Below are 27,076 nucleotides of genomic sequence, written 5' to 3' on the forward strand. Positions count from 1 at the left end.
AAACTGCCAAATGTAAAGTCAGTGTATATATGCCTGTGCAGATCATATAGGTGCAGGACTCAAGTGTGTAGCCTGGCTTTTTGTCTGTCTTGTTCAAGGCACATGACCAGAATTGCATCAGCTGTGACAGAGCATCTCATTCAGGTTTCCAGCAGCTTACCTTTGCAGATGGTACCATTTCCCGTGTAACCCGGCTTGCAGACGCAGTTGTGCCCACCCACAGTGTTGAAACAGAGTGCATTTTCATCACAGTTGTGCTGGTTTGTTACACATTCGTCATGCTCTGAAAAGGGAAACAAGAATGGGATGGTCCTGAATTTTTAAAACCACAACAAAATAAGAGCTTCGTATAGGTTTCCACACTAAAAAGAGAGAAACACAGTAGTATTTACTGGCAATAGGGCTGGCTATGTGAACATGTAACCATGGGATAGCCAGGGTATCTATTTTTAGCACATACTAGTATGTGATAACTGCACTGCAGCATAATTCCACTTTCATTAACAGAGAGCCACCATCATTACACTTTCAATGTGGGCTACAGTGTTCTCATAAACATTTGCCAAAAAGCTGGCTAGCACGCTGAAAATCCATATGCTACTTCTACAGTATAATTTATTCATGCGGGTTTATTTTATGCGGGATTCTTAGAGTTTCCTTTGGAAAGCTGACTAATGGTGCGAGACGCACGCTCCAAACTGCAAAAGACATGGTTAGCAGAAGGCAGGTCTTCAAAGTGCAGCCCGTGTTTTCCCTCCCTTCAGCCCATACAAAGCGCTTTATTTAGATGAAATAAATAACCTGAACACAGAGGTTTGCCTGCTTTTCAAGGGACTTTTTATCATGGCATTTCCTAGCACTGGAGTGTGATGGATGAGACTCCTCAGTCTGGTGACTAGGACATACTAGGAAATATCCCTTTTGGGAATAAATTAACAGTCTGCAAAATGTGATTTTGTGCTGACTTGAAATGCACTACTTAATCTGAAAAAAAAAAAAAGGCATTGCTTAAGTGTTTAGTCTACAGAACATTTTAATGTTTTAGTTTGTGATTTTTAAGAAATGGTAAATGAATCTTAAAATACGATGCCCTAAAGTATAATTTCAAAATACATGAAAAGCTCTATTATTTTCAAAAGGCAATATCTTAGTCTGTAGGTGTCAAAATAAAATGCTTCCATCTTCTGGAAATATTCCTTGCATTTTTGTTAAATCAACAGTATTCGTCTATCCACATATAATTTCAGAGCCCTGAAATTTAAATTTCAGGAAAACCAGCTGTCTCGGGAACATAAAGACATTGAATTTTAATCAGCACACATGAACTAACCTGCATGTGAGGTTTTCACAGTTATCATTCTGCCCAGGTTTTAGCGAATTTTATTAGTGCAGCTTAGGTCAGTTCTGGCTATTTAGCACAAGTCTTAAATCTGGAATCAGATGCTCTTTCTTCCCCCATTTTGAGGGGAAAGACTGCTCTTTATAAATAATGTCTGCACATATCCCACAGAGTTGTTGAGAAAATTAATTGCTTAACATTTGCAATTCACTATGGAAATGTTCAACTTGCTGTTTCAATAGTGGCCATAAACTGTAGGAGTATAAACCTGGCAGAACGGCACATATCCAATCCATCAGTAGAGGTAAATTTTCCTCTAGTAATGGCAGGGACTTGTTTTAAATGGGGAAATATTCACCTCAATGTAGCTAATAAATTTTAAATGCTACACAATTTAGTTTTATTTTGGTGGGTTTGCTGTTTGTTCGGGATTTTAATAATATTAACCTCATATCCCTCTTCTAAACAAGGACTTATGTGTCTCTTGTATGACCAATCATGCTCTCCTCAACCCTCATTGGACGCAGTAGAGCACAGGCTGCAGGCCTCTGCCCTCCAGCATGAGATAATTACTTTGTTCTCAGCATGAATAACTAAAATTGTTATTGTTCACCAAATGATCCAGCCCCTCTAAAATCCATTTAATATTTGACTCTGACCTCCTAACATAGGGAAATCTCTTATGCTGGCTGAAACAATATTTATGTGAAACCACTCCATAATAGAAAAATAAAGACCATGCAAATTAGGTTAAAAAGTATAATCTGTATTGTAACAGTATCCTGGCTTTCTTATTTTGTGTTAATATTATGATACTAGTTAAATATGTTTTTTATTAAAATGTTAATTATATATTATCTTGTAATTTTTAAAAAACACACAAGAGGAAAATAACTATGGAAATGTGTGAAACATATTCAGCAGGCCAAAATATCTTGCAAAGCCATTATCTTGGTTTCTCAGAAGGAAGGGTCCCTACAACAATACATCACACTGGTAAACTCAGCTTAAATAACTGAATTTGACAAATTAAGTATTATCCTCAAAGAGAAAGCATAGTCATCCATCCTATGCCTTAGGAATGCAGAAGCATCCCTGGCATGTACAGCAGCTCTTATCGAAGAAAAAGAATGTATTAGAGGACAGCAGGTGGTCACAGACTGCCACAGCAAGAGGAAGGGCTCAGTGTGTGTGTCTGGAGCAGCTCTGAAAGCCCACTAAGGTTTGCAAGCCAAGAGCCTTGAAGACCATCTGCACAGATGTACGTCCTTTGTATAAAAAGATGACTGCCACACTTGAGTGTGCCTTCCTAACATTTACTTTTTTGGGGGTAAGAAAAACTACTGAGTCCTTCAAGATGGATTTTTTCTTAAAGCATGCAGTATCAGTAAAATTAACTTTCCATCAGCTAAATAACAGGACTTGGGTGCAAAGGCAATATGCCTGGTATTGCACTCTATGTAAGCTTTGGGGTTTCTTATCCTCCTGTAAGAAAGTTCATGGAGATGCTTCTCTAGAAACAGCCATCACTACTTCTTCTGTGGTTATATGCTCAAACTTTAGGTCTATTTTTATTGAAATCATGTATTAGTGACTCATGAAAAATTCATGGTCTCATAAATGATTCTTGAAGTTTACTTGTCGTTTTTAGGAGGAAAATGTTTCAGAGTTAGGAGGAAATTTGTGATTCAATTAAAGGAGAAGAGATTTTTAAATTATAGGAATGCAAAAAAAACCAGCAAAAAATGGATCAGTGTGTTTTACAATCCATCTAGATTTGTTTCTCTGTATCATCTGATCTTAGCTTCAATAACACAATTAAAACCATTTAAACATAGTGTTTCTTCATATTGCTTCTTACAGTGACACCTAACAGAGCAGACAGCTTACACTTCTTTCATGGACTGATTACATGGTAATCTACATGTGAAAAAATCCTGTACCTAAACCATGTCACTTCATCTACTCTTTCAGCACTTGGCACACTATCCACACCAATTTAAAGAGACCATCAGAAACAGGTTTTTCACTAGTAATAACAAGATAGACTGTTCAGCTTTATTAAAACAGAAATACTTCTTATTAATAAAAAGGGTGGTGTTCTGTTCACAATTCTTCATTAACTCATGCTTATCATTTTGGTTTCTTTTTTTAATCAAACACTTGGAAAGTCACCTTAAAAGAAAATGGAGAAAATTGCAGAACCTGAGTTGATCAATCTTAAACAACAAATCAGAAACTGCAGAAGCAGACAGGACCATGCATTACAAAAAAGCAAAAAAGCAATTTATAAAAGAATCATTGAAAGAGAACCTGCAATATGGTTTTTAAGTTCAAAAACCAGTTTAGAAACATTATTTGCTAATGGCAAAACTTTATTTCTCAAGGCCATATATTTCAAAAATCTTTAAAAATCATGTGACACATTTAATGGAAGTTCTATACTTATTCCACTGCACACCAAAATGAAGATGGGAACAGGCCAGGTACAATAGTATTACAGAGGCAAAGAAATAAAAATTATTTTTGCTTAGAAATTTTAATGATTAACCAACCTGAAATTGCATAAACATCTTGTAGAAAGACCAAATGCACTGGTTTCAATGATGACTTCTAAAGCTTTATTATCTGATATATCTAAATTCCATTTTGCACTGTTCAGGACTTATGCTCAACAGTATTAAAATTCATAAAATCTGTGTTCTGGGAACCAAATGAAGTTTTAAATACTCTATTTATATTGACTAAACTATCTCTGGAATGAGATCTTTCTAGATAGAGAAAAAAATTTTAACTCCAGAATTTGCTATTGCTCCATGGTAATAACAACAGTAACCGTAAGTGCATATGAATGTCTCATTAAGTAGTTCTTTTGCCAGAGACAACTTAAAAAGGCAAAAATTACGTGATGATGCAACTGATTTACTTAAGCATGTTTGCGTGTGCAAATACATAATATAATACACACAAATATATATATATACAAATATATATATACAAATACATACATACAAATATATATATAAATAGATATATACAAATATATATATACATACATACCTATATATAGGCACATACAGTAAAGGTGAAGAACTTTATTTTATTTTGGTTAATTTTGAAATACTATAGAATATTCCATATTGCTTGCTGGGGAAAAACTTTACTTCAGGAGGGTACCTAGGGTGAAGTACTGCACCCTACGAGGTGAGACTGATGGCATAAACTGATCAGGACCCACTAGATGCTGTAATGTATCTCAATGCAATGACAGCTGGGGATCTGTCTTACTAAATTTGTTATCTGTGCAGAGATTCTTGCTGAACTTAGTAAAATTTAACATGCTGAGCAAAAGGTGTGGCAGCTGCCTCCTCATTAGCACTTTGCAACGTAAGTCCCTGTCCTTCCTACTGTCTATTTTGTGATTAAAAATAAATGTATCGCATTTCCCACATGCATACTGCAAGCTTTCCCAGTATTTTCCTTGTATATGCAAATTCTTCAAAGGTCTAAGAAAAAAAATAAATAATCATAATCCAATCCAATAGCAAATAGGAATGATGACTGAGTTGCATCACTTACTTAGGGATAAAAATATTATGCTGGCAGTTTTCCTGAACCATCATTACCAACACTGGAAAATAAGAGCTGAGATCATGTTTAAGGTGCAGAAATGCGTAAAACTTCCCAAAAATATAAATAAGATACATTCGTGCAATTGTAATCTTGTAACATGATGCAACAGCTATTCACTGCTGAGTGAAGAACTTATGAACCAGGATGAAATTAAAATAATTTAAATAAAGAGAATGTATTAGGTAATTTTCCCTTTTGATCCCTCTGCATTCAAGAATTGAAATTACTTTGGCCTTCTGTCTCCTTCCCATTGATTTGGTACAGAACTACAGAACCATGGTGACCAGCTGACCATCTGATGTGGCAGTGAAAACAAATACGAGTTACTTGAATTATCAATGCCAACATACTTAAATGCCCACTTACAGTTGATCTTGACTACAAGGGGTTTTTTGCCCCACCTACAGTTCATGTACGAGACAAAAATTAGTAGCAATTACATGTGTAATACGGAAGACTTATTCCATTAAGATCATTGAGAAATGACAGATGGTTAATTTCTTTAAGACTTCACATTAACTCATTTAAACTCTAATTGGCAGTTAATTTAAGTCTCAGTATATGCACACTATTTTTAAAGAGCAAATGCTGTAAATTTATTGAACTATTTGCTGGAAGGTGTCCAAAGAAGGGCATTGAAACTGCTGAAGGGACCAGAGAACAAGTCTTATGAGGAGTGTCTGAGGGAATTGGAATTGTTTAGCCTGGAGAAAAGGAGGCCTGGGGAGGACCTTCTCTACAATTACCTGACAGGAGGTTGTAGACAGGTGAGGCCTCAGTCTCATCTCCAAAGTAACAGGCAATAGGAGAAGAGAAACTGACCTCAAGTTGTACCATGGGAGGTTTAGATTAGATATTAGGAAAATATTCCTCACTGTAAGGGCTGTCAAGCACTGGAACAGGCTGCCCAGTGAAGTGTTTGAGTAACCATCCCTGGAGGTATTTAAAAGACATGCATGTATATGTGGCATGTAGGGACATAGTTCAGTGGTGGACTTGCCAGTGCTGGGTTGGACTTGATGATCTTAAAGGTCTTTTCCAACCTAAAGGAGTCTATGATTTTATATTTTCCATGTATTTATGTTAAAATTTTTGATTGATATTCCCGAATTTATTTTTTCTATAGCTATTTCTTAATTTAAAAGCAAACAGAACCTGTGTTTTAATTACTCATAGAGTTACCATAACACTGTTTACTCTGAGTTAATGCTCAAGTCATTAATCATTAATGACCACCAGCATCTGTCTTCAGTTCAAAGCTGGGGACACCAAAAGCCAGGTCTACAGGAGTTTGTTCCCTGCTAGTCCTGTTACTTGATTAATTTTTATCTTCATCCACTCCCATATATCCATGCTGTTCTTGGTCCTCATTTTCTAATTCTTTCTTCAGTGCAGTCATAAATGACAATTTCTGTAAAGCAGCTGCTTGCTCCCTCCCCCAGCAGGATCAGGGAGAGAATCAGAAGGGCAAAAGCCCAAAACTCATGGTTTGAGATAAAGACAGTTTAATAGGGAAAGCAAAGGCTACACACACAAGCAGAGCAAAACAAAGAATTAATTCACTGCTTTGCAATGCCAAGCAGGTGTTCAGCCATCTCCAGGAGACCAGGGGCCCATCACATGTAGTGGTTACTGGAGAAGTCAAACTCCATCACTCCAAATGTCCCCCTCCCTCCTCCTTCCCCCACCGTATATACTGAGCATGATGTCACATGGTCTGGAATCTCCCTTTGGTCAGTTTGGGTCACCTGTCCAGGCTGTGGCTCCTCCCAACCTCCCAGGCACCCCCAGTCTCCTCCCCAGTGTGTCAGTAAGAAAGCAGGATGGCCATGGCTCTGTGTAAGCCCTGCTCAGCAAGAACAGAAACATCTCTGTATTATCAACCCTGTGTTCAGCACAAATCCAAAACACAGCCACTTACTAGCACTGTGAAGACAATTAACTCGGCCGCAGCCAAACCCAGCACACCTATGTTCAGAACTTTCCTACTTTTTTCTTTTAATTATGTAGAAAATAAAAATAGCTCTGGCATGTGCATATTCTATTCTCAAGGTCTGTTTTAGAGATCATCCTGCTTTCTGAGATGCTGTTTCTGTTGGCAATAGCTTAGTCCATTGTTGTTCTTCAGGGAGAACAGCTGCCATTAACTCATCCAGATCTCTTTTCTCTCTTCCAGCTATTAGCTTATATACTTATTCTGTATTTGGTCTTAATATAATAAAAAAGGAAAAATAATGCAACAGTAAGGAAACCTTAGGAAGAAAATCCACTTGGGGATACATCCAAAATCCAGTGTTCCTTTTCACATCCATATGAAAAAAACAAAGCTCCAGAACTGCATCCTAGTTATACTACTAGGAAGACATAAAAGGGAATCTATATTACTGGTGATTACTGATGTAGGATTAAAAGTAACTGAAAAAACAAGCAGTCACTCTCCTCCCATCTGCCTGTGAGGCCAGGAGGGTTCTGGAGAAAGCTCCAAGTTGGCTGCAGCTCTGACAAGACTCAAAACAGATGCAGACTGAGCTGAACTTTTGGAACTGGTGTAATTTGTTTCACAAAAGAAACAAATCATGACACTGTATGTGATGATGAAATCCATCCCTAAAATACCTCATATTTCCAATCATGACTTTTTTTTTTCTTTCTAGGAGAGCCAAAACTCTTAATGTGTGCATGCTCTTTACTAAGGCAGGTAACGCAAGAAAGATACTGGGACCAAAAGTATGTAGAGGAATACTGCATGTTTACATGCAAATATAACTTCCAAAAATATAAGACATTCTAATTCTAGTTAATGCTAGTTTTTCAAAAACTTACTCTAAAAAGATCTTCCTCTACAGCTCTTCATCAAATCATTTAAACTTTGTTAAACTAAGATTCATTATCCTCAAAATGTGTTTTGTAATTTCTGATTTCATGGAATAATACATATTTTTACAAAATAACTCCTCTCATGGAGGCTTCTATTGCAACATTAACCAGTGTTAATTCATGCAACATCCTGTGAATTTTTATACTTTTCAACCAGTTAGGCAGAGTAAATATATTGAAGAATATTTTGCCTGACAGCTGAAGTTAAAAAAGCTTTAATTTATCTCCCCTTTCTGTCACGTCTGCCATTTTCTATACTCCCTCTTGAATAGAAAAGTTTAAGGGAAGGATTTTCTAAACCATTTAGCAGAGACCTAACTGTTTTTCCTGAAGGAACATCTGTAACTCCCACCAATTTCAATGGCAGGACTGTAGCATAAATGCAAAATTACTCTGAAAATCCCACCTTAGATTTCAGTCTAGACCTTGACAAGGACTCATCACCCACTTATTTTTTGCCTTAATTCAAACTGATCTCTTAATATCTTTTACCAGGGACACTTTAAAATGAGGTTTCTTTCTTTTAAAAGGTATTTCATTGTGTACACTTTCTAGACTTTCTCCACAGAGTCATCTGGTTTTTTATCTCTTTTTTTTTTTTTTTAATCTAGCCAGATGCACTATTTATTCCTAGGTAAATCTTACTTAATTCCAACTTTTATTGTATACAAGGCCTCCCAGACACTTACGATAAACTGATGCTTTCAAAAACTTCTATTATGTTGTCAAAAGTGATAGTGATAGCAAATTCTGCATCTTTAGTGGTGCTCCCTACTTCACTGCTAGTAGAATAGCCAGACTAGAGCTGCAAATATGTTTTCCTCAGCCAACTGAAAAATGTTTATTTTAGTTCTTCTCCTAATTCCAACCCTTTTTATTTACCGTTTCCTTACTAAAAGGCTCCATGTTATAACAAGTCTGCCACCAGCAACAGATACCCATTGGGTGTTTGGCCTCCCTCCCATGCATATTTCTGTTACACAAATAAAAGCTGTGAAGTAACCTGACTGCTGTTGAGGCTGGTAACTTGCTGCCTGTTCTCATATTGCACTAGTAACAACTTAGAGATTACCCACATGACCAAAAGGCTCCCTAAAAACACCTCTGAAGACTTTCTCAGCACAAAGTTAACAGAAGGTGGATAAGCACAACATGATAGAAGAAAGATGTCTCAGCAACCAAAACTGCCAGAGAACAGTAATGTTCTCAAAGCTCTCTGGAAACAGCTGGTGCTGCTTCTGTTCTTTTTGGAATAGCATTGTGACCAGGGTTTGTCAACACATTTCAGGGGCTCCTGGAAAATCAGTTACAACCTTACAGCACCATTATCAAAGTCAGCACTTGTCTGGCAAAGAAAATGAGAGGCACCACAGTGGTGGATGAAATGCTGCTGTTGCTTTGATCCTGCTCTTGTCTGCAGGAATCTGGAGCAACTTACCTAACCATAAATGTTAGGAAACAAATGAGGTTTTTTTCCTGTTTTCTCATGCAGCAGAGAGATTTCTTAATGCATGAAGTAGTTCCTCTCATTTCCCTGGCAGTGCTGTGACTCAGACACTCAGATCACTCACTGTGTATTACGGACAGCACTATTTTTGACAAGACAAGATGCTTGAGCTCTCTAGGGGGAGGAGGCCTTCTTTAAGTGTTGCTCACCTGGTTTCGAAGAGGGTTCTCTACTCGAAAACGGGGACAAAGTTATACTTCAGTGGTGGTAAGGCAAAGCAATATTGCTGCTTTTCCCTTTGGCCAGCCTTGGTGCCATCTCCAGTGACACACCCAATTTTCCCCAGCATTCATCCTCCCTGATAGTTTACAAAGGCACACCAAAACAGCACAGCAAGCATATCCTTCACGAACACTGCATGTCAGCTGCCTTCCTTGGACACAAAAGCACCTGGGGAGAATGGTACAGCCAGTCCTCACTGCTGTGCAGTATCAGGGAAGAGCTAACACACACAGCTGGCTTGGAAAGCCATGAAGTGCTCCTGGCTTCTGCAGTTCAGATAGAGCCCTTGATGCCAGGAGATAACCTGCAGAGCTGTCTGAACTGATTCTAACAAAAAACTGCACAGCACAGTAAAGGAGGTGCAACAAAATGCACTCCTACCTTCCTTCCCCCACCCCTGTAATGATATGAAACTTGACACTGGCTAACTTGTTTCACGGGTACATTTTCCAGACCACATCATGTTTTTGTTGCCACAGTTCAATTGCTAGTGTCTATCAAGCTTACAAATAATTATTTCTGTACTTACATATATCAAAGAATCATTAAGGTTGGAATACTTTTAAGATATTTATGTGTATTTTATATTGATAACTAAGTATTTGCATAAGCACACTTCAGCAAACTCTACATATCTGAAAAATTCTGCCATCAAATTTGCTGTGTTGTTTAAGAGCACCATGAATTGTTCTAAAAAGCAGAACCACAGATATGAAGTCTACAGTATTGTTCAGGTCTCAAAAACTCAAAATATGAATTTATAATCAATGAAGTTAAGAAGAAAGTAAACTTTGACCAGATATTCAATTTTGCTACTATTACTGTCAGCCCAGAATGACTTCACCTCTGTAATCTTACTTCCTTCACAAGTCTGCTCTTTGGAAAAGTTAGGATTTAAGCAGAAATGCTGTGAACAACTCCAGAGGACTTCAAACTAAGATGAAGCCCACCCTATGGACGGTGTACTAACATAAACCCAGGGTATTCAAAACAGACTGGAATATCTGTTCAGACTACCACCACCACCAAATTTTATTTACCTCTCAGGCATTAAAATGACGCAGACAGAATTTAAGTCCATCCAGTTTCACCTTCTGAAGGGTTAGGAACAAGGTAACAAATTTTTCTAAGTATTTTCACACTCCAAAATTTTAAAAACACTGAAACAAATGAAAACAGATACTCTTGATGAATCCTCCCCTTTCTAGAAATCAATCTTATCTTGAATAGGACTGGCCATTTATCTCTGCTTTGAACAGTGTGAAACCTTTAGCTTTGTTTCTTTAAATGCACTGTCATTAGAAGACTCTACTACAGGTTTCCAAATCCTAAACATCAAAGTTAACGCTGTGTGACAGCTGGTATGTTCCAAGCTCATCACATTTACTCATCTGTAACAGGGTAAATGACACAATTACCTGCTGTAATTACTGTTGCTGACAATATATTTTTCCTGGTGATTGGTCTGTGTGACTCAGAGCTGCTTATCTTTTGTCAGTCCAGTCCAAATCTCCATTTCCATGTGACTTGGACATTAAATTACAAAGTATTTACAAATTAGTTCCAATATCTGCCAAGACAGATATTTAGGATAGTATAAATTTATCTTTTATTGCATGATTAAGCAGTCTACCACTCTAATATTATTTTGCATTAGAAAATAACTATTCACGATTAAATTCTGTGCCCCATTCAAATTAAATGCACCTTTACTAGTATATTGGGAGACACACTCAAACAGGTGAATATAATGAAGGAATAAAATGCAAATAAATAAGGACATTGATATTTTAAAAAACTGCTCATTCCTAAAGCAAAACATGAATAATTAAAAAGAAAGGTTAAAACATTAAGATACTTAATTCTAATTGCCTTCATGTGACAATTGTAAAGAACAGCTACAGACAACAACAGTGACTTTTGATTCTGAGCAGTGTGAGTTACAGGCTAATCAAGCTAGCTCACTGCATGTGTTTTCCATGGAATACCTTTGACTTTTAAAATATGAAATAGATACGATTCCTTGCACCATTTCTCCAAAGAACACATTTCAGAGGATGTGAAAAGACTGCAGCATATAACGACAGAAAGAAGCAGATACAGTCTTTTTGAGATTATTTGGAAGCTTGTCAGAATGAAAAAATACTCCTACAAAAACTCCTACAAACCATTTAGTTAGAGCAGCTTCCCATTTTATTGCTAAGCTTGTTGACAGAGCTCTTGGTGCTTGATAGAAACATCAAGATTTTCAAAGGTTTTTTTGTTATTTGTTGCGGAGTGAAGGGGAACATCAATTTTTGCACAACTGACTATATGAACTGTAAAGGGGATGGTTTCAAGGTAGTAAATTGATTACCATTCCTGAAATAATTTAGATTTTCTGTTTTCTAGTTCAGTCTTGAAGATGCCACAAACCCACTAGCATTTTCTTATTAAAAAAAAAAAAAGACAAGACAGAACAGTTCTGTGAGTTCTGTGTATTGAGAATGTCCTCGGGAAAAATATCCAGTATCTTTTATAGACACAGTACTTTCAAAAATATTACCTTACAAATTGCAACTTCACTAACAAAAGTGAAATTTCACCCAAACCCCTTAGGATTATATTGTACAGCAGCATGACCTAGACAGCAATGCTTCTCTTTGTATCAATGTGACTTTACAAATTACTGATGATGATTTCACCAGTCTTCCTTGGGGCATTAGCAGATCACAACCCTAAGGATGGCTTCCAACATATTCTCTCAGTAGGTAGTATTTGTTCCTTCTCGTTGATCCACTGTCTTTGACTGCTGTTGAGAGGTCTTGCCAAAGACTCTGTCACCTTTATTCATTTAGATGAGCTGGCAAACACTGACAGAGCAAATTCAGGAACTGAAACTAGTTTTAGAAAAAATTAGAAGGGCAGCAGAAGTGAGAGTTTAACTTGCACGCTATGCATTCGTGCATGACCAGCCACAGCCTGACTGCAGAACCATCAGCACATTTCAGTGTGAATCAGAAGTTACATGCAAAACTAAAAATAAAAGCCTTTATTTGGGACTGCACATAGGAACACAGACACTGGGTGAGTCAGTGAAGTGGATAAGTCCAATATGTTTACTTCGTGCATTTCAAGGTAGATTTCAGCATAATTCTATGTGCAAAGAAGGACTAGGAAGGATGCAACTCCTGCTGTGGTCAAGGGGTATGTATCACAAGAAAGCAGTTTGATATGGTGAAGTATAAGGTTTTGTAAGTTGATAATCATCAGTCCAAAAGACTGACAAAAGATAGCAATATTGATAGAGAGTTATTGCAGAGACAAACTGTCAAAGAAGATGACATACTAAATTATAATGACTGACAGTATAAAACATGACTTAAGGAAACAGTCTTCCATTTAGCATAAAGCAGATTAATCTCTTATAAACATTTACTGAAAAAACAAAGGACACTTCTAAGTTGTTTCAGGAGTCAGTGATTGTAAGATATGCCATGTGGCATGCAGTAGGAATCCAATTGCAAAGAATTAAAGGTTTCCATGCCCACAGATTGTCTGAGCAGAAATAATTCAGAAATTCCTATCTATCCAAACAGGAATCTTCCATATTCATTCAAAGAAAAAACTTGCAACTATAATATTAATAGAAAAGGCTTCTGAAGCCCTGGACAATATTAAAAAATATTATGTCTCTCCTTACCAGTCATGGAATTTAGCTTTCTTACCCTCTGTCTTTTCTTAAAACTGTGTTATCTTAGATTAGAAATGTTTTCCAACAGTAGAATGCCAAAAGACAGACATGATACCCATATACTGCCAGCAGTATCCACTACCCTTAAACCCCAGCTAATTGGTATCATGGCTACAGATATCTTACTTTACTGTGAATGTGTAGAAAACCACTGACTTCAATGCAGCATAATCACATAACCTTAAATAACTCCACTGTTCCTTTTTTTAAAAACTGTCTTGCTTCATACAGTAGCTCCAGTCTCTCACTGACCTTGGCTGGAGTCCCTCTGAGAACAGGCAACACTCTCCCAGCATGAGGCAATCACCAGCTGGCTCAGACATGATAGATCTGAGCCATCCAACTTCCCTCACTTCTGGCTCGCTCAGTGAGACAGCAGCAGATTCCCATCTCCTGAGCCAGAAAGATCCTTATGACTTCAAACAAACTGTCCTCAAGGCTGCCTACTGTGTTTCCTGATCTTTACAGGCTATCTGTCATAGCCTCTGATCATCCACAGAAGGACAGGCCAGGGGAGGTCCAGCTGTGAAGAGATGTCATGTTGCAACGAATCAATACCAGCCATCCCCTTGTTACCATCATCCTAATCCTTACAGACCACCCCTAACACTGCATTTCAGGATGAATAGATGAAGCTTCAACCAGACCACAGCCTATGTATTCTTCAGTCTCTTGGACTTAAACTCTTTGCAGAAAAAACAGCAGATCTTTGGTTGCTGGTAATCCTGGGTGCAGTGCAGCCCCAGATTTAAGTACCTAATATTTATGTGTGTGTTTCTGGGCAGGATTCCACAGCATAAACACATGCCTAGCTAACAGGTCACATCCAGCATGACACCTCATGGATATCCAAGACATCAGTAAAGGCTGTAATGCAAGGCTCTACAGGAAGACTGTAATAGCAGTTGGAGTGCAAGTAAGACATATCACGGCATCTAAAAAGTTGCTAGAACTATAACTGGGCAACCAGATCTGGCTATAGACATCTAAGTTCCCCTTTTCAGACAGTGTTACCTACAGAACCGAGGAAGTGCAAAATAGGTACCTAATATGGGATTGATCCGGCCACAGGCAACACCGACAAACACTTGGAAAGAGCTAACTTACTCTGTATCCAGCAGAACACAAAAAGCACAAGCCCTATAAACTCTTGAGTGGAATCTGCTAATCCTATCATGACGATTGCCTCGAACATGTAAATAGACAACTCAGTTGGGTCCAGCTGAATCCTTGACCTCTGCTGATCACAACGTGGGCTTAGACAAAGAGATTGGGGTGTCTTAATTGCAAACTGAATTCCACCTCCTGTGCCAATGTCAGTAAAATTCTGACATACAAAGTCAATGTAATTACCTTAGGAATTAATAATTCATGTACAATTTGTTAGATTTTCTATTTTTACAATAAACTGTTAATTTTGCTACACCCCTACAATTCTGCTTTCCAATCGGATTGTACTGACACAGCATGTAACTGCACTGTGGAAGCTGGCAAGGGATGCTGGCTGATTGAAAGCTGCAGAGGACTTCAGAACACCAAGAAACAGGAGGTACACTGGATGTCTGTCATAATGCTGCGATATAAATATCAAGCAATGTTAATGCTTGGAAATATTGCAATTTCAAATTTTTTACATAAAAAAAAGGTTTCACTCTTTTCTGAGTTAGTTGTAAACTGAGTATATTCTCAAGTTGATATCTAGAACTCCATTAATATATTTAAAAATTCCTCATTGCACAAAAGAATGCAAAATATATTCCTTGTAGAACAAAATAATCAATTCTGATGTCTCCTTCTGCAGAAAGAAACATTTTAAACACAATACCAAAATTATAGAAATGCAAAATAGAGCCTGATAATACCTTTTACCAACCTTTGTTCCGAAGGCCAATAGCAAATCCAGTTCTATAATGCATTAATAGATATATAGATAAACACAAACAAGCACACACACGTATACCAAATATATATATATTTGGTTAAAGAATAATTTCCATTAAAAAATTAAGCATTTAATACTGAAAATCATACATTCACATCTTGATGTCAAGGGAACACATTTGCTGTTTAACAACTCAAATCATGTTCTACCAAGGACCCTTTAAAAATGCTTGGATTTTGATCAGCTGAGAAATCCATCCTGCTATAATTGCATAGCCAGATGAACAGTTGTCATGAACTGGGTCAGTAACCAAGGAGAAAATGGGACCTAAAAAGTATCCTCTAAGAAAAAAAAAGTTCTCATTCCAAGCTGAAACAGACTCCAAACTAAGTTGCCAAGGATAACCTGACTGAATCCAAATAAAGCATAATTGAGTTCAGTTGTATAAGATACAGCAGCTATATAAAAATTACTTGTGTTGTTATCTTAGTAATGTGGTTGCATAGCAACAAGCTCAGTCTGAGCGATCATTCCTTTATTAGCTTTGTGAATTATCGTACAGCTAGAAAGTGGATATGGGAGAGAATTTATCCTGAAAGAAGATTGAGAGCTTCGTGTAGGCTGATGTACTATAAAGCAGAATAGAAACTGGGCCAAGTAATAGAAACCAGAATCAAACAGGCTTTGAGTTAAAAATCCTCCATGCACACAAGCCGACTTCTACAGTGCTTATTACTAATAGCAACCCTGGCAGGATAGCTGGACACCATCGCCCCTGTGGAGTTTGCACTGCTCTGTGGGATAATGCATGTACACGTTACTTCTAATGTAACTGGGGTAGGGGTGGGGGTGTAACCAAAATTGGAGATGGAGAGGCAGACAGTTCATCTTGCCCACATCATTATGTTCTCCAGTGAGACTAGAGAACTGTTTTGCTGACTAAAACATTTCCTTACTCAAGCTGTGGTATGTCACTACATACAGTGATGTGACAACCAGCCCCTGTCAGTACGCTTGTTTATTGCTCTGTCCCTTGCACCATACTGAGCAATTATTCTGCTTTTATTTAAGCACAGCCAATGAACTCAGCTGCTCTATAAGCTGCAGAACTTGAGGAAAACTTGAATGTTGCTGAATTCATCAAAAGTAAGTCAAGGGAAATAAACAGGAAGAAATTAGGGTTTTTTATTGTTACCATGTCTCACATAATGGCATTTTCATGTAGCCAGGCTGGGACACTATAAGCCTATGACTCCCCTGAGGTCATATTCTATTTTTTTAACTTCTTTGCAGCAGTGGAGGGTAAAGGGCATACAGCAGCGCTGAATAAAGTTGCATCTTGAGGCCACATTTAGTCACTTATTAAAATGTGGCCTCATTTACCAATGTACTAAGCACTATCAGTTCTTATTACCTTCAGGACAACTTGTGGATACACTTGTGCATCTGAAAAAGCAGGCAAATTTTATACTTCAATTAACTGAGGACAAGCATGCAGCTTTAAACAGAAGATGGATGACTTCATTCAACTCTGGATTACATCACTCTTACAGTAGCTTTTGTCCATGGAAACTCAGACAACTACACTACTCTTAGAAGAGGTTAGTGTTGATGCTAAAACACAGCCCACATGCCTCACATGTAAGCTAGATTTTATTTATCCTTTTAAATACAGAAAGGTATTCTTCTTCAGTTCTCAGAACTCATTTGTGGGATCTGAAATGTTCAGTTGGAAAAAAAAAATAACTAGTAATACATGATACTGGAAAATACCCACACTGCACAGCTAGCTGAAATCCTACCAATGTACACTGTACAAAACCATTTGCCACCCCACATCAGAACCCAGAAATGTACTTTTCCTGAACATGTGAATTGGTCTGCGTTCTAGGGAATAAAGATGGATTTTACCTTCAGCGTTCTCACAAGAAATTCAACAAAACTTTTTCTCAAATATCCCTGCCCTTAAACATTACTTCTACTGCACAGTATAGAAAAAAGTACGAGATTTCTCAGACTGTTGATGTCCCAAGCAATTGACAGATTTATAAGTCAAAAATAAACCAATGAAATCTGAACAGAAGCCCACAGGCAGATGCACTTTTATGAACTTGAGTTTCTAGATGCCAAGAGGAATCATTCATCCAAAGTGTGTCAGAGTACTATGTTAATAAAAAACCCCATGTGACAGGGACTGTAGTTCCCCTCAAAAATAAATGTAGCTTGCAAGAAACAGAGGATAACAACTGGGAAAAAAGCTAAAGTCTTGATAATCTGGGGATCTGAATTACAAATTGTATGAGCTGTAATTCCAACAAAATTACCGGTCCTTATAACTGGCATTTTAAAGTCCTTCCAGATACCAGACTGCTGGTTCCCAAAGTGGAGGCATCTGTGCTTGGGGGATAAGGATGGGATGCACTTGCACTTTCTCGTAAGCATCCTCAGAGGATTTCTATTGTAAATAAAGCATTCATGAAGGAAAAGGAGACAAGACCTAAACTTTGGCTACACACTATATGAAAAAAAGGAGCAAAATGCTAAACCAAAAGGTATCTTTCTCAAGCAGGGACATGACTAGTGGCATTAGCTGAAATCCAAGCAGATATGTAGGTTGTTTGTAAGTCACAGATAGGTAGAAGAATAGAGCCAAACAGGAGAGCTTAGGAAAGACACAGTTTTGACTGCTATGGGCAAAGCAAATATAAAATAAATCCCAATGATGTAGCCAGTTGGAAAACATTAATGGCTGCATAGGAAAAAAAGGCACAAAGATGGACAAAAGAGTATCAGATGCATGAGGGCTGAATGGGCTAAGTGTGGCAATCAGTTCTCTATGCATTATATTGAGGTAAATTTTTTCAGTCATCCCACAATATCATTAGAGAGTAAAGAATATGGGTCAGACGTGAAAGACTTATGTCAAAAGGTATTGGCCATGCTTCTGCAGGCTGGCACTTTCCCCTGTATTTTCCTCTTACTATTGAAACCTCCCCAGTAATTATTAATTAGTATTACTGTTTCCATAATTCCTACTTTTTTGCACATTCATCATCATTATGCAACTAAATGTGTAGTTTTCTCCTTAAATCTTTTCCATATGTCAAATCAATCTCCCCAGACTCTTAATTGTTTTAATGTTGATACTGGAATTCCTTCCAATTTGCAACAGATTTGTGATTTAATTTGATTTGCAAAATATGCAGAGCTGCCAGTATTCCCAAAAATTAACATTTCAGGTGTCACTCAACTTGCTACCACCATGTTTCTTGGTAATTTATGTGAAAACTATTATTAGACTTCAGTTTACTGTGAGAGGCTATCACAGATAAAAATTAAATGATGCTGAATGCATTGACACCATATTCAGAAACATGTTGTTAGGAAAATCTCTGAGACTCACAAAGACACATAGGCTGAGGCAGAGGAGGAGGGAGGTCTAGCAAGGTCCAGATGGATACAGCTAGTTAATGCCTGGTGGATTCAACATATTCCGCATTGCTCTGAGTAAGTTTTTCCATATGGCCAAGTCAAAAAGACCAAAGCCGTGGGCTTTGAGCAACCTGATCTAGTGGAAGGTGTCCCTTCCCATGGCAGGGGGGTGGAACTAGATGGTAGTCAAAGTCTCTTCCAACCCAAACCATTCTATGATTCCATGATTCTAAAGAACTACTTCATCCCTTCTGTCTATTTTGATTCTGAAGAACAAACCCTCCAAATGTTCCCAACATAGTGATGAGATATTACATAAAAATCCTTCACCATTTTCTTCAGAAGTCAGAAAATAAATCCTGGAGCACAAACGTGATGGTACTGGGCCATAAAGCCCAATAACATCCTCACAGATTTATAATCTCCACTTGGTTTGCCACCTCCTTTGGCTTCTAAGTTACTATTTTCTAAAAGCAGTAGCAAAAAATCAGCATGACTTGGCTAAAGTGAAAATGAAAATAAAAGACAAAATAATCTGGAATAGATTGATAAAAACAGTTATGAAAATGTTACATGGTCTTCAGACACTTGAAACATGTATGTGAAAGCCCAGTTCCACGTGTGGCAGTGGTCCCACACAGCTCAGATGGACATCGTTGCTAATGCAGCCAGAGCATGCTTGGAAGAAGTAGTCAACAACTTGCAACATGCCTGGTATGCTTTTAATAATTAATCAGTTAAGAATCCACATGTATTTTCTGCCCAAGTACAGCACAATTCACCAGTCTCACTGGTGTCCGGGTACAAAGTTGTAAATTACTCACTTCTCTCAAAAAACCCCAAAACCAAATCCTAATAAACCATAAAACACAAACAGAAAAAAACCCCAAGAAATATGTAATACATTACATTTCATAAACCCCAGGCGACAGCAGGTACAAACATTAATTCAAAGATTCTGGCTTATATACTAATACTTCATATGTCCTTCAGTCATTTATCATCTTGCCCAGAGCACAGGCACAGGGAGAGTCAACTGAATACACTGTCCTAGGGTACTCCTGGAGAGCACCAACACCTGCCTCACCAGTACCACTAAATGTGAAACATGAAACAGCCCCTGGGGAGGAAGTCTCTGGGACGGTAACATAAGCTGCTTTACCTCCCCTACATCATCTCAGTGACTCCAAACCACAGGAAAGGCAGGGCACACCACCAGCACTTCCATCAGAGCCACTTCCCCTTTTTATGCCAAATGGAAAGCAAAAAAATAAATAAAAGGTGGCCCGTGATTTTGCACAGAAACAGAGCCCTGAAAGTTATCTGGGGCTCAGAAAAAAAATGGCTTCTCCAGATAAAGGAATACACCTTCCTCTGCCTTAACACAATCTAAGGAGGATGCACTAAATCTCACAGGGTCTTGTATCTTTTGTTCCATTCTTGTTGGGTTACTCAGGTGAGTGGTCCCTATGCAGAAAACTGAAGACAATTGTTGAGACTAAATACGATTAACCATTCACTGTGGCTAGTATGAGCTCTTTACTGTTAGAGCCAAGTGTGAAGAAGAGAGCTCTCATCTCTCATTTCCTAACTTCTCCCATAATAAATGGTGGAGGAAAAGACATCCACTATGGTGTTCAGAGAAATGCTACCAGCTGTGAATTACACAGCAGCCTGAAAGACTGGAGGTGACATTTGGTCCTTCCTTGTTTCCTGAAGGAAAACTTCCTTTTTTCCAGCCAAGAAAACAGCCTGTGCATTTCTGTAATCCCATGCAAAGTAAAGACACAAATGTTATTATGTCAGAAAATAACTTATTACCGCAGGCCTGGTTCCTACGGTATATCACCGTGTCCCGCAGCCATAGGGAGGAGGAGAGAAGATCCAGCAGGCAGGAATTGTGCAGCAAGATTGATTTATTTAATTATTTTACAAACTCTTTCATAGATTTTTTTTTTCATAGTCTAATTGGACAAAGGATCAGCCACCCCTTGGGGGTGATTGGCTAAAATCCTAAAACATCCATTGTCAAAATATTTTTCTACTATACCATAAACAAGACTTTTCAAGGTTGCAGGTGGCTTGGTTGTTTACATTCCCTGCTACCTCTTCTGCGTGAGAGAAAAGTCTCTCACGGATGTAGAAAATAGCAAGAAAATCCTTGCTAGCAGCATTTTTGTATGTACAATAACTAAACATTCCGATTTGATCCCAGCTAACAGTGATGGTGCAGCAGCATACTTCTGCACATATAAAACCACCTCAGCAGAGACTCATGCCATTTTCTACCTTCCTTCCCCCAGCACATCATCATTACACTCCAAGTTCTGGAAAGCAAAGTAGAAGGGGAATGAGACAACATCATTGTAGAATATCAAAGTATGGTAGCCCAGGGCATATTTTTATGCCTTTAATTTGCAGTTTGTGCACCCATTTGGCATATGGGTGCAACTTAGAAGTCATCTCTCCTTCTCATAGCTATGATTGATTTCTGAACATAAAAATCAGTCATGAACAACAGATTTCTGTGTAAATATGGTTGTGACTAATGCAATCTAACCCTGAGAATCTTGGTTCCAATATGAATACAAATAACAGTATCTGAAATTGATGTCTTCATTACATCCTTTGTTGTGAAAATAAAAATGTAATTCAGATCTATTGTAAAACTTGCAATAAACATGCCAGGACAAAAGAAACTGGAGCTGTTTTGGAAGCAGCTATAGGCTGTCTAAATCAGTCTTTTGTGTGCACGACTCCGACAGAGATGGATAGCACAGATTTCTTTTCGAATGTTTTGTACAGGAGAAAAACTCTTCAATGTCACTGATTTTGTGTCTCTTTTCTATTTTGATCAATGACTGCTAAATTATATGTATGTTCATAGGATGGAACAATAAGGTATGTTAGTCTGCCAGCAAGTTGTGGACATCACTTACATCATAACCTGCCTAATCAAGGTTCACATATGATTTTTCAACATCTTCCTGGGCTTCAGCTATCCTGTGCAAACAATGACATATTTATGCCAAGCTACAGTACATTTTTTTCCTGGTTAGTAATATTCCCAAGGATGTGCCCCCATAGCTGCTTCTCCAGTTTAGAGTGTCAGGTATTTTATGCACAACTACAGTTTCAAAACTGGATTCGATTACACAGCATTACAAGAAATTGTGACCTGAAATATATTTTAAAAATTTAACACTTAGTAACACAAAGGGTCAATTGTTGCTTGTTTGCCCCATTCTTGTTATTCCTGAACTGGATTAAAAAAACAGCCTCTTCTTCAGTTTCCTCGATATTTCAGCTGGCAAGTTAAACCCAGAATTGCCAACAAGGCAAACAGAAACTTGATAAGAACTTTAAACTCTGCAGAGGGGAAGAGAGGGCTGAATGACTACATTTTTGCAGACATTGACAAAATTCAAAGTGCACTGGACTCTACATGAGCACTGAGAGATTTGGACAACTGCATACTATACAACCCCACCAACATGGTCCTGGATACATATTAACTTAATTAGCCAGTGCCTCCACTGGAGGTGCTCACACAATAGTTGTGGAAACAGAAAAAATAACACATTTATTTGTGACATATATACTTAATGATGTTAGGTTGCCATTCATTGAAATTCTATCATCCAGCGGGGACTGTGTCCTCATGGTTGCCTGTCAGTATCCAAAATTCACTAAAATGTAACTCCAGAAAAACTCTGTATCTCATAACAGCATGCTTCAGCAAGTATGAATAATGCAATGTGTGGAATCTCAAGAACTACCTTTATTACATTTACAGGCATCCAATGCCCCTGCAAAGTTGGTGATGTTTTACCATTTGCAAAGTTCAATCAGAACAGCAAGTTAACGGAAGCCAAGTGGAAAAAGTATCACACGGATTTAGATACAGTCAGCCCTAAAATAATCCCAATATTCACACTCAGGAGGTAGTGAAACAATTTCTTTACTCAGCTGAGAGTGTGGAAAACGTAAGAGAATCATCAGAAACATAGTGGTTGCTTCAGAAAGGACCTGCTGTGGGCAGTCTTTGTAACTTGGGCCTTCAAGAAGTGGGCTCACTGCAGTAAAACAGTGCTTGCCAATGTATGAGAGGAATGACAAGTACAGATAAGACAAAGCATTCACAAAAATCACATGGTATGTGATTTGAAATCCATGTCCCTGAGTGTTGTGCATGTTTGGCCAAGGAAATCATCCAGTTTATGAAGCTGTTTCTGTACCAAGACATATCATTGATGCTAAAAATGCCAAGACACATTTCTAATTTTGTTCTGTCCATTGAACTTCACAGTGCTGCCTCCACATTCTGAATACTCTCATCCATTTATAGCCAATTTCTATTAGATAATTCAAGAAAGCTTTACTGAAAAAATATAGCCTTTTATAGAGAGAGCTAATTTGTTACCCTGTGCACACAAAATAGTGATACTGTTTTGTTCACTGAGAAAACATGCCACATCATTGATTCATTTTTTCTTTATCTATGTTGTAGGAAAACACACAGGAACACTTAAGAGTCAGCCTGGCTCTGACTCTGATACCAAAGGCTGTTTTAAATGCCCAGAGTTCATTCCATAACCCTAAATTACCTTGCAATAAAAGAAGAGCAGAAGACAGAAAGTCAGCATGAACCAAACACGTCCACTGGCAGTAGAGCAAAAAGGGAAGATACAGATATAAGACTGACCATCATGTTGTCCAGTGGTTCGAGGCAAGCAGAACTCCTGCCCTCTGAACTCAGTATCCACCTGGGAAACCTGACTGAGGATGGAGAGCTCCAAATGAGGACACAGCCACTTTTAATATGTAGCAAATTTAACTCCATCCAAAGTTTGCAGAAGAGTCACTATGCTCCAAGAGAAGCTGTACTGGTATGGAACATGGAAACCAAATAAAACAACACTATTTCTGCTTGCTTATTTTCCTCTTCAGTCTCCTCTTTTTAATCAGCACCCAAGACCATGCATACCCATGAGACAACCCAGCCTACCTCACAATTTCAGGCAAACAGTATGACCTACATATACTATGTAAAATGCATTAGCTTTTCTGCACTGGATTTTGGTGTTTATTCTGTTTAACATTTCATTTAGATGCCTTGTGACTCAAATAAAGATTAACTTTAGGAGAATCATATCAGTACTCCTATACACCACCATTCTGTTGTTTCCCTCCAGAAATACAGAGCTCTTACCTGTACATGAATAATCATCAATGCGTATGTATCCTGTTTTGCAGACACACATAAAGGATCCTGGTGTATTTACACACATGGTGTTCTCACGACAGTAGTGCCGTCCTTCAGCACACTCATCAATATCTGTGAACAAGGCAAAGAGGAACACAAGTCAAATTCAGCAGTATTTTTTGTATCTCTCACTACACTGCTGTTCACTTCCAGCAGTAGTGAGCCCGACTAAAGAGTTACAACGCATTTTGGAAAGCTTTTTGGCTTTCTGCTTTTAAAAAAAACTGCTTGAAATATTCAAACAAGAGAAGCACCCTGAGTTTCTGTGAACAGCTGTTAGTGGAGTTACAAAGAAGATTACATTGGCTTACATCTTTCCTTTTGAAGCGCCTCTAATGTTATTCCTATGATTTAAATAGGAACAGGAAAAAAAAAAAACAAAAACCAGGGTCCCAAACAACTGAGCAATGGCCTCAGCACTGCAATGGCATCCATCACTGCACCCTGTGCAGTCCTCTCAGTCATCAGGACACAAACACACAGCTATATGCACACTATCTGCCTTTGATCTAACAGGAACTACTGTTTAGGAAGAAGCTTTAAGGAACATGGCAAGATCTGAAAGGACCCTGGAACTCAGTATAAATTTCTCTTAGAACTATCAAGTAGTCAATCAGATTTTTAATATATATAAACACATATATCTATATCTGCAAATATCTACATACATATGTATATATACCCATTGTACCTGTAAGAATCTCATTCATATAGATATTTGTTATTGCTGAACATATTGCTGTACCCATTGTACCTGTAAGAATCTCATTCATATAAAGATCTGCTCTGACAGAAAAAAATACAACTTGCTAAAATACTTGTTGGGCCAGAACACCCTTTGCAGTGTAAAGTCTCAGAGCAAACTCCCAATATAAATGACTGTAGCCACAAAATTCAAAACGAAATTTTAAAAATTGTTTTTTTACTCTCTTGGGCTTCAAAATTAGACATGTTTCTTTTAGCAGGTTATACTTCAATGGTAAGACAGAGAGAACACTACAAATGACAAAAAAACCTTCTGCATAGTATTATTATACTGCAAAGAAGAAAAGCTATGCTTATTTAGAAGTGCTCAGTAGCACACTGTTCCTGTAATACTAATGATAAAGACATCATTACCGAGATGCTCAGTACACCTATTTATATTGTCATGCAATGTGTCACTGAACCTTGCTACCAAAGTATGCTCAAAATCAAAAGGGCGGATTGTTGGCTTGGTTTTTTTCCTGCTCATCAGTTTTGACTTCCTCCTTGTTTTCAGTGATGTTTACAGCTGTCAGTGTTGAAAATAAAATCTCTGGATGGAAAACCATCTTGTTGCAGAGTCTAATGAGAGTTCAAGACAATAGACTGTATATATAAACTCAAACCAGGGTTGATTTCTTAATACTGCGATGCTAAATGTCAACGTTACTAACTCCTGTACTTTGCTCCTGCTTATCCCTCAATTCTTCTGATCTTCCCTGTGTCTTTAAATCAACAGGAATTTACCAACTGCACTCATTGACCGCTCTTTTTTTCTCCCCTTTTGCATTCTTAGAAGATAATTTGCCTTCCTGTACAAAACAGTGTGACACACTGAATATTAGTGATTCTGTAGTAAGTTTGGAAAAAAAAAATTTCCACAGTTCCTCTGCCCACTGGATTCTGCTGGAGAAGCTGGGCACAGTTGGCTACAAAACATGAAGGTGTCCACTGCAAAAGAATTTCATGACAGGTACTTTGGCTGGTTTATTTCCCTTTTCCTTGTAAAATCTGCAGGCATGAAAGAATCATAGGTCTATTAAGGCACTTGTTTGGAAAAGCTAATCTTGCAATTTTTATGTACATGCATACTTGCACAAATGAACGTGTATTTACAGTGAGCACATGAGCACACTAAGGTTCCAAACACATGTTGTGAACTTCATCTAAGAGCACCACAAAAAAAGTGAAGCTATCATAAGACTACCACAGCTGGTTTTGCACAGAGTGTGGAACAGGGCACAGATCTCCTGACTCACAGATGTTCTGCAGAAACACAAGTACGCAGTTCACAAAAGCAGCCAGCAGTTACAACATATGCCTTAGCCTCTACAACAAATGATGCAACTTGTGTTTTTCATAATTCCAGTTCACAACTCCATATTAAATTAATTGTGTTGATTTGTATTTAAGTAACAACATCAGTCCTCGAGTAATTAGAGGCCTTATGTTCTCAGCATCAACAGACTGCCTAGAAGCCAGCGCTGGCGCCCTCAGAAAATTCTACTTAAAAATCCAAAGCCTCTGAAGAATTAAATAGAACTTTCTGAAAACTATACTAATGATTGCTTTGGCAGGTAAATAGCCACAGGAGACCCAAAATGTCAACAGTTTTTATTCTGCAGGGAAAAACTTGAAGTCAAAGCTCCTTTGATTCAAACCTTCTAATTTAGAAATGTTCTGAATAAAAGCTTTCATTTTGCCAACATACCACATATTGAGATTTTGAAAAATGTTTTATTTATAATCGTCTTTTTTTCCCAAACCTTGCTTGTTCAACTGATACAAAAAAAAAAAAAAATTTAAAAAAAGAAAACCCAGCCCACAACTGTTCAGGTTAACTTTGTTCATTTGGACAAATCTAATGTATTGTTTTTTTCAAACTGATTTGCAGAGATATTATTCACATTCTTTAAATGATCACTGGAAATCAAAACTCCCACCCAACTCTCTGTTATTGCTACTATCACAAGATCTTGTTATATTGGCTCCTAAAGGCTCTCTACACCATGGACCCACAGCAGGTAAGAAGATGTTTTTACAAACAATTTGCAACTTTAATACTAAGTAAAGATAATTAATATAAAAAACGGTAAAGTAACAGTCAAATGACAACTAGTCACACAGAGATTGACCACACTAAAAGCCTGCAATTCCATTCCCATTTTGGCACTTCCCATGCAAACTTCAAATACATGAGGTTAAGGTATTACAGATCAAGGAGGACTGAACTAGGGCAGGTAATGAGCCCAACATCTGTTCTCTTTCAAAGGTACCAAAATAAAAGCCTTTTCATCCTTTTCACTGGTTGAAAACACTGGTGTAGCCTTTTATTCACCTGTCATGGTGTAAGCTCAGGTGGCAGCCAAGCCCCAGGCAGCCACTTGCTCACTCCCCAACCAGTGGGATCAGGGAAAGAATAAGAAGGATAAAAGGTAGAA

General features: G+C 37.9%; 1 protein-coding gene across 1 annotated transcript in view; it reads right to left on the bottom strand.

The window, feature by feature from the left end:
- NELL2 (neural EGFL like 2) overlaps positions 1-27,076 on the bottom strand; it is a 120,801-nt gene that overhangs the window by 40,149 nt on the left and 53,576 nt on the right. Inside the window, exons 11-12 of the mRNA XM_017733156.1 lie at positions 23,838-23,963; positions 161-283 (exon numbers count right to left, since the gene is read on the bottom strand). Coding sequence (XP_017588645.1) covers positions 161-283; positions 23,838-23,963 — 249 coding nt within the window. The remainder of the gene's footprint in view (positions 1-160; positions 284-23,837; positions 23,964-27,076) is intronic.

The sequence above is a fragment of the Corvus brachyrhynchos genome, unplaced genomic scaffold, assembly GCF_000691975.1.
Source record: "Corvus brachyrhynchos isolate BGI_N302 unplaced genomic scaffold, ASM69197v1 scaffold32, whole genome shotgun sequence".
Lineage (NCBI taxonomy): Eukaryota > Metazoa > Chordata > Aves > Passeriformes > Corvidae > Corvus > Corvus brachyrhynchos.